At 39.0% G+C, this 16,172-nt stretch overlaps 2 protein-coding genes across 2 annotated transcripts; one reads left to right on the top strand and one right to left on the bottom strand.

Moving 5' to 3' along the window:
• Nucleotides 1-4,874: 4,874 nt before the first annotated feature.
• On the bottom strand, nucleotides 4,875-6,447 carry cebpb (CCAAT enhancer binding protein beta). Its single transcript, XM_027031359.3, has one exon. It carries the CDS (start codon nucleotides 6,225-6,227, stop codon nucleotides 5,376-5,378), a length of 852 nt encoding a protein of 283 aa, XP_026887160.3. The 5' UTR covers nucleotides 6,228-6,447; the 3' UTR covers nucleotides 4,875-5,375.
• Nucleotides 6,448-8,779: 2,332 nt separating this feature from the next.
• Nucleotides 8,780-16,133, top strand: peds1b (plasmanylethanolamine desaturase 1b). The gene is made up of 6 exons (XM_027031365.3): nucleotides 8,780-9,119; nucleotides 10,617-10,736; nucleotides 10,987-11,078; nucleotides 11,355-11,499; nucleotides 11,667-11,879; nucleotides 12,070-16,133. Exons 1-6 carry the CDS (start codon nucleotides 8,984-8,986, stop codon nucleotides 12,189-12,191), a joined length of 828 nt encoding a protein of 275 aa, XP_026887166.2. The 5' UTR covers nucleotides 8,780-8,983; the 3' UTR covers nucleotides 12,192-16,133.
• The last annotated feature ends 39 nt before the right edge of the window (nucleotides 16,134-16,172 follow it).

A 16,172-nucleotide genomic window follows, 5' to 3' on the forward strand; every position in this document is an offset into this window, starting at 1 on the left:
TAACTACCGGAATTTCTAGTTTTTACTTCGTCTTGCGTGCCGGTACATCCAGCAGTGTCATCGGTACTGTGGCTCCCGCCCAACCAGACTTGCTGGCTGATCCACTCTCTTTAGCAAATACCGCTGTAGTATACGTAGCGACTAATATAGACACTCGTAAACTTCATTACCCAGATTGCACTATTACCTTTTCAAACATATGCAACAGGAAGTAGGTTTGGTGGTGAGAGTCTGGCCGCAAAAAGGCAAGAGAATAGCGAGATAATACCGCTGCAAAATCAGTGAGCTATGTCCTTCGATACAAACCTAATTCACTACATGTAGGTCAAAGGGATCCTTAGCAGACTAGATAGCAGCGCCACTGGAACAGAGCCTGTGCATGCAACCTTAGTTGAAGCAGTTGCTGTCCCTGTTGCCGACGTGACTTCAGCCAATGATGACAATAACATTAGTTTACCTCAGTGGTCACCAACTTTCTATCTGTCTTTAGGTGCGTTCACTTTCTTGTATTTCAAATAACGGATCCCACCACTTAAAGGGCTTCTGGAGAGAATGAATAGTTGCATCAGGAGTTCGTGTAGATTACTTTAAAGTTGAGAATTAAAGTTTTGTGAAAAGATCTTCAAAAGGGTTCTTCATTGTGAAGAACAACAGTGGAAATTATATAATAGCGACCAAAAGAAAAACCAGGGTAAGAACGTTATGTAGCAAAATCACATCACATCAGCTTGAGTAGTGACTGATTTCTCCATGTGATACTGACAAAGCTTACACGCGACAAAAGGTCAAGGAAAAGTTTTAAGCGAATACGTGAACGTTGTGACCCCATTTCTTATTCACAGCACAGACTAGTTCCCCAGGCTATGCTATGAACAAAAACAGTAACTTCTGCTAGACTAATATGAAGAATGTTTTAGTCCTGCGCGGTAATTACTGTATTATTGTTATTACGTTTCAGGTGTCCATTTATACCTACTGAACGGTCCCCTCAATGGTCACTGCGCATGCGCTCCACGAATTGCGTATAGGCCAATTTAGGCTGGAACGTTGATTTCGAAATAAAACTGTCTTAGCTGTTCTTGTAGTCAAATGAATGCAGAGCTGTCGTGAAAATTTAACTTCACTGTGTAGCCTATGCAACATTCTGAAACGACCGATGCAATTAAAATCTAAGATAAGTTACTTTGAAAGATAGTTAATGACACCACACACACACACACACACACACACACACACACACACACACACACACACACAGCACACAAGAGACATGAGTTGGTCACGTTTTTCAATTTTCGTTTGAAATCTGTGATTAAACGGTTATGCAGTCATTACGACTTAGGGCACTAACACGCTTCATAGAAATGACATTTCCAGGAATTTTATGCTCAGAAATAGGACACATATGTGTAATGAGGTTCTCTGACCAGATATCTTTGGAGGTCTGCTATGTAACGGATGTGTGAATCGATTCAACGCTTGGGATATAAGTGCTTAGACAGTCAGTTGAAGCAGTTTTTGGATAGTTTGTTTAGCTGTAGATATTACGCAACATTCCGTTTACTGACAGACGCCCCACCGCTGCCGGTAAACTCTTGTTGGGAACAAAAGTGGGCGGGTCTTTGTTCTCTGGGAGGAGACAAAGAAACTCGTCCTGGAATGATCATGTGGGAAAACCCCGTTCGCGAGAACACTGCGTCTTAGGAGACAGGATGCAGTGATTCCAGGAGGCGGGACCTAATCCTCAAGACTCAGTGACTGACCCTTTATGTGCCGGAATGCGAGGAAAGGACATACCAGTCCTTCTACACACACACACACACACACACAGACACAAAAGAAACTTAAATCACAATAAATCACAATAATATATAATAAATAGTAATAGCAATGATAAATACTAAATAATCACCTGAAAATGTTACATACATATTCAAAATTGTAAAAACAGTAGCATTTCAAATATTCTGGACTAATTCTGCTGAATGACATTTTCATTGCTGAATGCAAACAAAAACAATTACTGTACATCATGAACCAGATCTGTCAATGGTAGGTTACTTAAAGGAGGAAAATATTCGTTACACTAGTGAAGGTATAAACTACAGATGTTCTGACTAGCTTACTCAGACTATAGTTTCCCAGCTTCCCATTTTTCACAAAAGTGAAAATTAGGTTGACCTCAGACAGCTTGTGAGCTATCTGATAACATTTGCTGAAGAAGAATCACATATATGTACATAATTTACATGAGAAAATAGAAATAAAAAGTAACTATTATGTGCATTTCTTGATTCTGTGGCATAAAACTGCTATTGTTTGGCATCTATATGGTCCGTGTAATTGTGAATAACAATGAAGTATTTAAGAATAGCATGACAGTGCTAAACATTATAGCAAAAGTTACATTATTGTAGCCTACTTAAATGCATTGTGTATAACATTTATGTGAAATGGGTTTAATGAATTTCTATTTTATTCTTAACACTTGAAAATATATTGTAAGACAAATATGAAGCAGTTCTCTCAATGGATTGAAGAATTGTTAAAATATGCATTTATAAAATTCATAAAGGTGAAATTTTAATATTTACTCTAACTTAACATAGACTTAACATAGTAACTGTACTCAAGTAGTACTTGTGAAAGCTCAACCCACTTTGAAGGAGAAGGAAGCTGGAAGTATTGAGCAACACACAGCAACCATGCTGTCCTTGTCCAAAATGAGAAGTGTTGTGAAATGTTTTACTCAAAGCATTTCACCAGGTCTATGATGGGTGTTTTGTTACTAGACTGTAAAACATAAAACCTATGTCTTACAGTTTCTTAGTTAAGTATGACATCATCAGAGATAAATGCACACAGGTATATAACCTTCAAATTCATCGAATGTCAATTACAAGGAATTTATTAACTGAAAAGGAATGTGAATTGTATACAGATCTTTTATGCAGATCAGACATGGAATGTTTTGCAACAAGTTATGGTTGTAACTTGTAACATAAAAATAATTCCTACTTTTGCTTCAGGCATTAGCAGAATGTAATATATATTAATTGAAAATAAAATAAGATCAGACTGTTGTATTATTATATTGATATCACTGGTATATGTACTAAATAACTTAATTAGGTAAACTTGCTTTGTAATTGTCTGACCACATAGATATGAATGAAAAAACATCTGTAGAATATAGGTATAACTTTGGAGGTGGTGTACTTATTAAACTGGCATTTTGGTGTCTCTTTTACACACACATGCTTCAGATTCATGCCCCTCCCCCTCTCAACCCCACTCCCACTTTCTCTCTCGCTCTTCCACCCACCATTGTCATGGAGATGAACACTTATGAGGGGGGCCTTCTTCCCCTCACTGATTGCTCATCACCTGTCCTTCAGGTTCCTTCCTCCTCTCACTCTTCAGTGCTTAAGACCTATATAGCTCTGAATCGTCACATGTCTGCAGGGCTAGTGCAACTCCATAAAAAAATAAACACCATAAATCATAAAATACAGTATTTCACAGCCAAGGGTCTATGAATGCAGTGGCCTATATTGCACCGTGATGCAATGACTCTTATTTTAACATGCTGTTATACCATCAGGGCTTGGGGAAACCCGGTCCGTGTTTGTTTATTTAACTATGTAGATGAAAACGCGTGGTCATGATTACACTTTGAGGACTCATGAGGTGCCTCATGAGAATCAGTGTGGTGGCATGAATTCGAAGGCCTTTTTGGAACATAGGGCCCAGGTGTGGCTTAGACTTTTAAATTATAATTTATCTAATAAATAACATAGCACTACTTTCAGTCAGAAAAATTACATGTCAAAACTATGATGAAAGGATCAATTTAACAGTTAAATATCAACATTTATTAGAGCTGGCTTGAAGGTCATTTTAAAGGTGAAGGTTTATTACTTGAAATAATATAAAAGAGTATGTTCATTTATCATGGCAGGTTATTGTTGAACAGTTTATTACACCAAGTAAACATTTAAATGTCTACACTCTGACAAAAAAAACTCACTTTCCCCTATTTTTCATGTGTAATCTAACCTGCATCCTGCACTGCATGTGCATTTGCCTATTTTTACACTTATGAAGATGTTTGGGGTGTTAATATTATACAATTAAAATGTTATTATTCCAAATACAACTGTACCAAATTATTCTTATTTTCTTAGTAGTCTTTTTCCATTTGCATGTATATGTGTATGTTTATAGAAGAACCAATTACAGCACTGAGGTTGTTTGGGGGGCTGCTACCAAATAAATGTTGATCCAGCCTTGACCCAGACTTCTGAGAGCACTGAACTCAGTAGACTATTGACAGTACCTGTGTGCTTTAGATAATTCTGCTGGTAGAGGTGGACAAAGGACAAACCTGTAAACGGCCCTAGAAAGTCTCCAGTATCTTAGGAAAAAACAAAAAACAAAAACAAAAGCCCTATCTTTGTTACAATTGACATAAATATATTTACTGAATATATAAAGAATTTATTAATTCTTTGCAGCATACATAAATCTATGGTGTGTGGTAAAAGCAGAAATGAAGTGAAAATATGTTGAAAATTCGAGTGGAGGTATTTAGATGTCTCTGCAGTATCAACATACATTGACAACATTATGAAGGTATGTAGTATTCCCTTTTCTCGTCCTATAAATCTTTCAAGTTCATCTTAACATTAGTGATCAAAATAAGAATGAATTTAAACCACATACCAAAAACTGAACCTCTGAAATAATCATATTTTTACATGAAAGGTTAATTTGTCTAAAGGAGGTGTGTATGACATGAAAGCTCATCCTACAGAGAGCAAGAGGGGTGTGACATTAGAGCCAAGGTAAAAAGAAGCAATTAGACGAACAGGTTCAAAGAGAAGTAAAAATCATTTAATTCAATAAAATATTTTATAGCATTAGAACATATGTACCCTTATTCGTTTTTGCACACTACTTCATTGCATTGCCAATACTGTTACAATGAGTTGCATCATACCTCTGCAGTACAACTCTTCCCTTGACGGCCACTGCCCCAGATATGGGGAAAAGGTATTTAAATAACAAGAGTATTAAACAGTAGATATTTCACCCGTACAAAAATACTGTACAGACCAAATACATGATAGGGCTTCCAGAACACGATAGTGACAAGTCACCAAGCATGGGGATACTGTTGCGCAATCCAGGCGCCAAGTCCACTTTATATGCTCTCGCGCTTGTAAACAAAACATTTTTATGAAGAACTGTTGCCACTTAGAATTAACTCATTTGTAAAATGTACACTTGTTAGAACCAGTTTTACAGTCATCTGTATAAAGGCTCATGAAGTACCAGCCGCTTTCTCCAAGCGTAGATGGCGTAGCCTACTGTTAGCACTGACCGGTAGCGGAGAGCAAATTTCGCAGCGTGGCCAACTCTCGTGACAGCTGCTCCACGCGCTTCTGTAAACGGTCATTTTCGGCGGCGAGCTCCAGCACTTTATGCTGCGTCTCGAGATTGCGCATTTTGGCTTTGTCCCTGCTTTTGCGCACGGCAAGATTGTTCCTCTCCCGGCGTTGCCTATACTCCTCACTGTCCTTGTCCAGTCTCTTCTTCCCTTTGCCAACCGAGGGCATTTTGCCGCCAGGCTGAGGTGAACTACCCTTACCTGGCGGGGCTGGTGTACCTGGGGGGCTGGAGCAAGAGGAAGAAGCTGTGGAAATGTTTCCGAGGCTCCCGCTAGGAGCCGCCTGGTACTGCAGATACGAGCGCATGTCAAAGCCTCCCGAATTATCCATTCGTGGGTCTTCGTTCAAGTCGCCTCGCCAGGGATTCTTCCCAAAACTGCCGAGAAAGTCCGGGCTGAAAACCGTGTCGACCCGCGTCTCCTGCAGTTCAGGGTAACCGAGCTGGTTGGGTTCGTGGTCAGCCAGTGATATGTAGTTCTTGTAATTTTGTAGAGCCGCAGCCCTCTTGGTCTTGACGTCCTCAGAAAGAAAGTCAGAGAAGAGTTCCCCGTCGCGGTGCTCGGGCTGCACCTCGCCCTGGCTCACCAGCTGCTGGTACTGAAGAGCGGAGTCCAAGTAGATGCTGAAATCTATCGCCTTCTCGTTCTCGGAGATACCAAGTTTCGTCATCGAGCCGTCAGTGGATTGCTTGTACACGCCGTCGTTGACGGGACTGATACTGTTGCCAGTGTGGAAAGCAAGGCAGTCCCTTTCGTAAATACCGACCACTTCCATGGATCTTAACACCCGCCGGATTGCGGCAGGAGAAGAATCAGGGTCTGGTTGCCCTGGCGAATTTACAGCCACAAACGCACAAGAAAACTATAGCCTAAACAGCAAGCAGACCCTGAGCGACTAAATATATTTATATGGTAGTGATAAATATAGTGATGAGATCAATCTAGTCTGGTTGGTAGTCCCTTGGCGTGCTTGAACAGAAACGCGCTGTCGATTTCCCATGTTTCGAAGTTTGTGTTTATATACTAGAGGTGGGCGGTGACCTGTCTGACGTGTTGAGTCGGTGGCTTCAAAAAAAAAAGAAAAAAAAGAAAAAGAGTTGCTCGTAGTATAAACCGGCCTAAACCTGATCCCTGAACTCTTACGGAAGAGGCACGTAATTTTCCCGTTCTCGTCAATATAGGAAACAAACAAAAAATAATAAAGTTGTCGTACAGGAAAGAATAGCACAAAAATTAGTTTACTATTTAAATATGGACACAAGTAGATCAAAGCTTTAGACATTTTGAAACATGTAGGCTATTTAACAAATAACGTGGCACCAAATAAATAGGATATAATATGTTTCCCTATGCAAACGAAATCATATCCTTGTGTGGATATATATGCAGTATATGATGATATGGCAGATAAATATATTCAAACATGAATATATATGTTCAAACATCCTCTGCATATACCCTGTCACATTGGGATTGCTTGTGTAGTAACATTACAACATTCCTCTATTCTCCACTCTTGTCCATGTGTGTCTTGTATCTGTCCCAGTAGCCCACTTTACATCACACTGATGGTCCCCCAGCATCTGAGGTGGATCTTCTTGACCCAGGTGACATCCTAGCCAGTGTGACTCATTTTTAACTCTCATTGTTGTCAGGTAGCTTAATGGATCTTGCCTATGGGACCACACTGGAGACACCCTGGTTGAGATTCAAACAACGGACCTCCTGTACTGAAGTCAGTGGTGTGACTGGGGTAACGGCTAAACAACTGGACATAGAAGTGATGGATAAACATCAGAAGAGGGCAGTAGTGATAGATGCTGCAAGCCCAATCTCAGTCTCCAGAAGAGTGCAGTCCTGCTGGAAACAGCTAAGGTACTACGCAGGACCCTCAAGCTCCCAGGCCTCTGGTAGAGGACCGAAGCTTGAAATAAAAAGACCTCCCGGGGAGGGTGAGTGAGGTGTGTATGTGTGGGGTTTGTAGCTGGCACATCCTTGCTTGTGGAATTTGGTTTTAGAGGCTTGGGAATTATCTGAAGTAGCTGAAAGGGCTATTTAGTGGATGAAAAGATCACAGGTTAGTTGGAGAAATTTAATAAAGATGGAGATGTTTGGTGTCTCAGATACATGGAAGACATATGTAAAAGCCCCTGTTGTCAGTGGGGCAGGGATGCCAATATGGGTTTATGACTAAAGAGGTTTGTATGTGGTTGGTTTAAAAGTGAGCTTGGAGGGTGATGCATCTGGGACACCAGACCTCACTGTTGAGCCTTCTGGAGGTGTGGTGGGCTTAATTAAGCAAAACGCAGACTAATGGAGGTACCTATGTGATGGCCCAGATAAAGAGCTCACGGGGTTGTGGTTTCTATTCTGAAGTGGGTGGACTGGGCCCTGCGTGAAACTAATGGTTTGACAAAAGATATCTGACATCTTATCCTGTGTATAATTACACTACAAGGTCCTGTTTACTTTTATGTGGTAAATAAGCGTATATATATTTTGTATGTGATTCTTAAAGGTGTTCCATAGACCTTTTGCATGTGGGTTCAGCTACACAGCACTGCAACATTTTGTATTTTCTCTGCCTTAATACATTCAAACCAACTAATCAAGGCCCTGGTAATTAGATTATCAGTTAAATATCATCTTGTGGCCCACTAAAATTGGAGCCTGATACACCTGGTTTAGACTGTCATGCATAAACAATCATTCTGTGAAGAAACATAGGAATCTTCACAGCACTTGCCAAATTAAACAGTCTAGATGTTAATTACAAAAATATGCTATATAAATCAAGTCTAAATTAGACATTTTCATTGCATAAGACCTTACAGGATAGGCCATAGCATATGGTCTACATAACATGTTATGAAACTAATTTTTTGTTTTATTGGACAGACCATAACAATGAACAGTAAACGTATATAAACTGCATATATACGTATGCACGAAGTATGGACTTGATAGTTCATCATATGATCTTATCCCGTCGCCAGCGCTAATGAACTTGAAATGTTTCCCTCAAGCTAATTACTATACTGACATCTAGTGGACATTTTGACGTCGTTGCATCTGAAGTTGTAATGCTACGCTATCTATTAAGTGACAAAAACTGCACATTCTTTTAACCTTTCGGCGTTTTTATTTAAAGTGATAAATGACTAAATCGTTTATGTCTCTTATTAAGGAATTTAATTTTGAATCACATTGTTGGATTTAGAAAGATCTTGATTGGGCCTGTTTGCACGATTTAAAATAAAACGGGTCTGATTTTGGAAAGGGCGCTAGGGTATGATATCCTTGGAACTGCACAATAAAGCATTTTAACCAATGTTTTCTGATTGGTTGCAGACTGGTGGAGTCAGAAAATACGTGTATTTTCTGTGTCAACTTATTGGTAAATGGTCCGATGATGAAAAGTTTGGATTGATTGATGATTGGCTGAATATAAAGTGTTACCGTGCCGACAAAGGCGTGGATTGAGGAACTGCTGTTTGTAGCTTCCTAAACGGGGCTGAGCCTGGGACGAATATGGCGAGCATCCTGGACGAAAACGGCGATAGGGACAACTTTCAGGAAACCGAACGAAGTTCACCAGTTCGGGTCTCCGCAAGATGGGGCCCCCAACATGCAGGTGCTCAGGAGCTGGCGAATTTATATTCACCAGGTGAGAAGACAGGTCTGTGTTTTTGCCTCTTAGCTCATTAGCTAGCTAGCAGGGTGGCTAGCTATGCCACCAGTGCCAGCGTAGCTGCCTAATAGAAGTCAGCTACTTATTTCCCAGAATATGGTGGCTGACAGTTAAAGCACGAATGTAACCTGTCATAATTCGATGTTGGTGCCAATGTTAATTTCTTTGTAGCTAGCTAGTTATCTTACCCAGCTGATTAACTTCTCCGTAGTGTCAGTACCAACGCGAACACGTTTGCTAAAGATAGCTGCGTGATATAAGTAATCCTAGCTAGCCCAGCTTTCGGAATTATTTTGATGCAGCCTTCACGTTTAAGCCTGAATTAAGTCATCGTTGCATATCTGTCCTATAACTAGACTAATAGCTAGTTCAGCTTTTAGCCAAGTGTCACTTCGTATGACCATTCTGGGAGGAGTGTGCTTCCCCACAGGGAGCGCTGTTTAGTTTAGTTTGCCGTGAAGGTATTATTTGCTGGAAAATATCTTTTATGTTGAGATGTTAACCCTCATGCAGCATATTTGGAATGAGTTATGGCATTTTGTGTAGTATTTTGTAGAACTAGATTGTTTTTAATGAGTACAAAGGATGGGGGAATGTATCAGAAATTAACTGCAGTCTAAGGAACATTAACATCACCGTAGTAAGCTAGTTGCTATGTCAACTAGTAGAATGCTGAAGCGGACAACTTTAACCGAAAACAGTATTCAACGTCGTTGTCAATAAAATCTGTAACTCTGAAGTAGTATAGGGATTTATCGCTGTGTTGGTTCTGAAGTATACACCCTGCGTCTCTGTTAGATTCTTAGGTTAACGTTCATGTAGAACTTAGCAGAGCAGCAGGCAGGAGGCCGGCCAGTGTTGCATCGTGTACGCAGTCCTCACCCCTGTGTATGAATAAGCTTTAATGACCGGTGTGGTCTTGTGTGGTGCAGTTCTTTTAAACACATTTCTCAGTGCCTGTGATGAAGGAAGTGGTTCAAACCAGAATTTTGGCAGCTGCACAGTGTGGTGTCCAGTGCTCACCTATGTTTGTCCTAGCAATGAAATGAACAGCAGTGTATAGAAGAGTATCTCCAGATAACTCCAGTGGGTGGCACTCCTAGTGACCTGATCGTGTTTTCCTTGGTTGGCTATGAATTGCTCTTTATGTATCTACAGTAGCTAAACAATACTCTTACTTGGTGATCTGAGTTAGGAGGAGGGAAAAGGAATGCACAGAAATCAAATTACAGCTTCAGAGCCAAGGCATTGCCCTATCAGAACCGTGCACAGGCACTCGTATGTGCATGCCCTCTGCCACTCCATGAACAGCTTTGTGTACAGAAAGTGTATTTTTGTATGTAAACCTGCTGCTGAAATAGTATAATTCAAATGTCATAGAGGGAGAACATTTTAAGGTGGTTTGTGTGTCTGTGCAATTCTGTGAGTCGCTCTCTTTCTATAATTCTCTTCAATTTCCTCTTCTTTGGGTAGGTAAGAGGTGCCAGGAGTGGATCAGTGTTGTTCTTTGCTTTGCTCTCATGGCCTTTAACTTCTTTCATCTCCTCACCCACTTTCACTTGGGCCATATCTGGTACATTCTCCTTGGGATTGGTGAGTACCTTGGATACATGGAATCATGGACTAACAACAAGCCTGACCTGTACTAAAGACCAAATGTGTGTTGTTATTATTATTATTATTATTAATAATAATAACAATAATAACAACAACACTAATGATAATAATGATGATTAATAATAATAATAATAATAATAATAATAATAATAATAATAGTTAATAATAAAAATAACAATTGTTTTTGTTTGGGTGTGCATGTGTGGCTGCATATGTCAACACACAGTGGCAGGAATCTTAACAGCAGACTTTGCATCTGGATTGGTTCACTGGGGTGCTGACACATGGGGGTCAGTGGATCTGCCTATCTTTGGAAAGGTATGGGGGAGAACCGAAAATAATTTAAATTTTCTGACCTACCCATGCACTCACAACTGCACTGTAAAAGTCACAGTAGGACAGTGGGCCAACAGTAGTGGAATTTAAAAGGGCAGTTTCAAAGTTAACCTGCTCTCACTACATTGATCTACAGACTTATCAGGTGGACAAGAGTATCAAATTGTCTTGTTGATTTAAATCAATCAGGATTTTAGGACACCATAAATATTTAAGACTCCTTTAGGACTTCTGTATTTCTCTCTGCTCCTTTCTTAGGCCTTCATCCGGCCATTTCGCGAGCATCACATTGATCCCACTGCTATTACCCGGCATGATTTCATTGAAACAAATGGTGATAATTGCATGATAACGATTGTTCCCTTGGCTAACATGGCCTACAGCTTTCACACTTCAAGCCCAGGTAAGACAGCAGGCCAGCCATGAGCCACCTGATTTCAGAGCTTAAGATGTTTTTAAAATAAAACTTTGCTTAAAAGAACATCTGTTTTAACATGTTTTTTAACTTTTGAATGTGCGTTTTGTAATGTGCCACTCTGCATCTCTCTGTATGCTTCTCTGTCTTTCCAGTGGATATCTATCATGTGTACCCCTGGTACTGTTATCTGTTTGCTCTGGCCATCTTTGTGACTCTGACTAATCAAATCCATAAGTGGTCACACACGTATTTTGGGCTGCCACGCTGGGTCATGTTCCTCCAGGACTTCCACATCATCCTCCCACGCAAACACCACAGAGTGCACCATGTAGCACCTCATGAGACTTACTTCTGCATTACCACTGGTAAGCAAATACATACACACACATTGACTTTCACATCACATGAATACACATGTACATGCGTTGACATATGGACAGTTAGTTTATGTCACTGAAGCACCATAACATTAGTGTTCATTTTAACGGTATACTTGTGTGTTCATGCATGTGTGCATGTGGGCTTGTGAATTTGTGTGCTTGCACATGTATCCAGGCTGGTTGAACTACCCACTGGAGAAATTTGGCTTCTGGAGGAGTCTGGAGGACATAATTCAGGGCCTTACGGGAGAGAAGCCCAGATCTGATGACCTAAAGTGGGCCCAGAAGACCCAATAACCTGGCTTTGGTGCCACACCTCCCTTTCCTACCTCAGCCATCTGCACAGGGGACAGGCCTTCATCTCTCTTTTTTTTTTTTTTTTCCCCCCCCTCTCTCTCTCCACCATTCAGTTCTCTTCTGTCTCCTCAAGCTGTGGGGGTAATGAGAGCTTGCCAACCTTACCTGAGAATGGACAACAAAAACAGTACAAAAACTCCCAGCCCACATAGAAGAAAGAAGGAAAGAACTCGAAAGCAATACTGCTCAGCACTTCTTATCTAATGCAACAGCATTTTGCTCTAAAAATTTGTTTGAATTCAGAGAAGCCATTTAATCCCTTGGGGTACAAATCATCCAAAAAAAGCCCTGTCAAAAAAAACTCAGCATAAATGTATATAACTCTCTCAAAGTGCAAAAAATGGAAGATCCACATCCACTTCAACAAAAGTGGCTTTCAGTTTAAACAGATGCCTTTTTTTAAAAGATGCTCTGGCTTTTTTTTTGTTTACAGATCTCTACAGCCTGGCTGGTCTCATTGCTAAAAGCTTGATTGGTAAATTATGAGCCTTGTGCTCTTCACTGTTGTCAAGCTAATGGCAGGAAACTGCCCCTCCACAGCACTTGTGAAGAGACATGCAGGCGCATGGTTACAAAAGGATGAAATTTGATGTCTTTACTTGTTACTGGTGTCTGAACAGAAATGGCACTCGCGTATGCAGTCTTTCCACCTTACTTGTGCAGTACTCACAGAAGAGACTGATGCACTCCACCCTTTCACACTCCACATATGCTCCATGCCAAGCCTTTGGCTTATGCCTTCTAATCATGCACTCTTTATTACAGTATGTAATATTGGCTCATGGTTATACATCATACACAGTCATACAAACGATGCATAGATGAGAGATTTAATTATTTTTGTGCCATAACCACTTTCTCACTTGTTGTTCAAGCTACTGTAAAAACAACCAAACATACACACACGTGCACCTGCGCACGCACACTTAAAACGACCAAGTGAAGTTGCTTACTTGTGCACTAGGCCATATTTTGATTTAGCCATTGACACATCAGGGTAAGAGCAGGACTAATAATCTTAGCTGTACCGTAAGATGAAAACATGGTTAAAGCCAATTCTGATCTTAGGAAAGACTTATATAGTTTCAGTTACATATAAATATTTGTCTGTTTTTAAAATGTGCTAAATGTAGCTAAGCATGGCAGACTAAGGCTTTTCAGAATTTTCATTTGCTTTACTAGTTTGTTAGGTGCCCAGACATATGAAACACTATTACTTGCTCCTTGTCAGTAATACAGATGTTTAGGTCAATTTGAGCATGTTTAGTCACTCAAAAGCACATTATTACAGCAGTTATGGCTACATAGACCACTTAATGGTCATATGTGGCCATACAGCTAGTTCTACAGCTATTTTATAATACCATCTATAATGTCTAACTATGAACAGTGAATTCTTTCACACAATTGTAGTTATGTAATTTCGAATAACATCAACATCCAAAACATGATGCTGATTTTAAACAAAACAACCTGTCAATCCCTTAGTTAGTTTATATTAATTAGATTGTACTTCTTTCTTTAAGAGCTTCAATACATCTGCCAATTAAGATCACTTATATATATGACTAATGCACAAAGTGAAATATGTCCAATAGTTTTAGTGTTTTCCATAAAAAAGGCACCAGAGATGTGCTTGAATTAGAAAAGTTTAAAATTTCAGATTAATGCAATTTTTGTTATGGCAATTATGTACATATTAGTTTATCTTTGTCAGGCTGATGGCCTTCTCGTTAAAGAATACTTTTTTAACTTAATCTCCATCTACTGCATCTGGAGCATATGGTTGATTACACTGGACTAAGCAGCAAATGCCCATAGTTTCCCCTTGTAAATATTTAATGACTGGGATGTTATATTAAAAAGAGGGTTTGTTTAGAATGATTATCTGTCTGAGTTTGACCATACAGATGCAGGTGATTGAGATTAGGTTTAAAATGCTTTATGCAGTTCTCAAAGATTTACTGTCATTTTTTCTAACTCTGCAGAGCTTTACTTCTTTCATCATAACCCCACCTCTTTAATTAATAAATTATCCTAATTGGTGGAGAGACATGCTTCTCTGTGGGGTTAGCACTGTGCTTTAGATGTTGAGTAACAATAACTGGTGGTTATCCATCTGTATTGCATAAATAAGGTTTTATATTTGAAACACTGCAATTAATTGCATATTTAAAAATGTGGTCAGAAATGTTTTAGCTGTGCTATTTTGTTTTCTCCAGCTTTACATTTTCCCTCCTGTACTGTGTCTGTATGGGATGTTCTGTGTTGAGTAACCTTACCACTCCCCATTTGTTCCCAATTAGACATGTTTTGATCTTAACTCTTTGACAGCCAAAACTTGTCCAAAGTGATCAAATATGAAACAACAACATAGTATTAATTAGCTCTGTTACAATAGTTCATAGGTCAGTACTTGTAAAGGTCACTCAGCTCTAAATGTGTCGGATTACATGGAGCATCAGAACAATTGCCAATGGTTTCTAAAATAAATATGTACATATTTTGAAATTCCTTAATCTTTTGCTAGGATACCAATGGCACAAATCATACTGATTAAAGAAGTTAATAGATTTATGAAATCCTATGTACACCGAATCCTCATATATGTATATTTATTACATTTTTGTTTTGGTGTGGATTTTTTTCTAATGGCTTTGAGTTGATTGTGAGTTTGTGAGTTTGTAAATTTAAGTTTGAGAAAGTGGTCATTTTTTTTATAATTAGAAGATGATTTGAGATGATTTAACATACTTGTTTGTCATACTGTAGTATGTTTAAGATGAAGGAATTAGTGTCCCATGATTGTCACAGAAGCACTTATGTTTCACAGAGAAGATCCCTTAACTATACAGATGGGTTTTCTGATTTGGTAGAAACTACTATACTGGGAGCAGGGGATCTGTTTTGTGATTTGTGTGCGTTTTTGTTTTTTTTGGCAACAATAGAAGTTACCTAACATATCTCTGACATCACTGGTCCTTTTGGAGAAAAATATAATAATGATATTATTGTTAACTGTTCCACCTGTGATGATGTGTATTTGGACTTTAGGCTATTAACAGTGATGTTCCATCCTAGATTCCATATATGTTAAAGTTTTAAAATACTGGGGACGAAGAAAATGCTTACCTGTAGCAGACATAACAGCCCTTTAGTGATGATGGTGTGTAAATGACTTGTGACCTCATACGGTGTTTCACTATGAGCCTGTACACCTCTTACTTGGGGCTTTGAACCTGAAGAAACATCAGCAACTTGCCTATGAAGTGTCAGTTTGCCTACATATTTAAAAAAAAATTAAGTTGCTATTATATTGTACTAAAGGGGCTGATATTTCTGATTGTGACTTTTAGTGCATTTGGTAATCACTTAAAGTGATGGTGCTTGAACTTCTGGATGTGCTCAAATGCATGTCTTTAACTACAGCACAATGGGAAAATGATTTTTTCTGTTTTCACTCATAAGCCAAGTGGTAAAACATTTGGGTGAAATTATTCTACAATGGTTAAAAAGGCTGGTTGCATATACTGCCCATTGGATTTTCTGTGACCCATTTAATACTTTTTTTCTCTCTCTCTGTGACCCATCTCTTTTTTTTTTTTTTTTTTATTTATTTATTTTTTTTTTTTTTGAGAAGAAAGTTTATTGCAAGTACCTTTGTGTCTGGCACAGTCTACTGTCATATTGCCTCACACCTCAAACTCTTATATTAAGTTATTGGACCTTGTTTTTTTGTTCTAGGTTTCCAATTCTGATGTGGGTGGTCAACTAAAATGTTGAAAAATAATGCCTTGATGCCTTTCTGTTGTCTCCCTTTAGGAAGACTAATGTTATCATGTAAACATTATATTTATATTGAAATTAATAAACTTAAAGATATCTCATGGTTATAATGTGTTTTAATAGGTTTTAATGGGT

Source organism: Electrophorus electricus, chromosome 25, assembly GCF_041902795.1.
Source record: "Electrophorus electricus isolate QZ-2024a chromosome 25, ASM4190279v1, whole genome shotgun sequence".
NCBI classification, from domain to species: Eukaryota; Metazoa; Chordata; class Actinopteri; order Gymnotiformes; family Gymnotidae; genus Electrophorus; species Electrophorus electricus.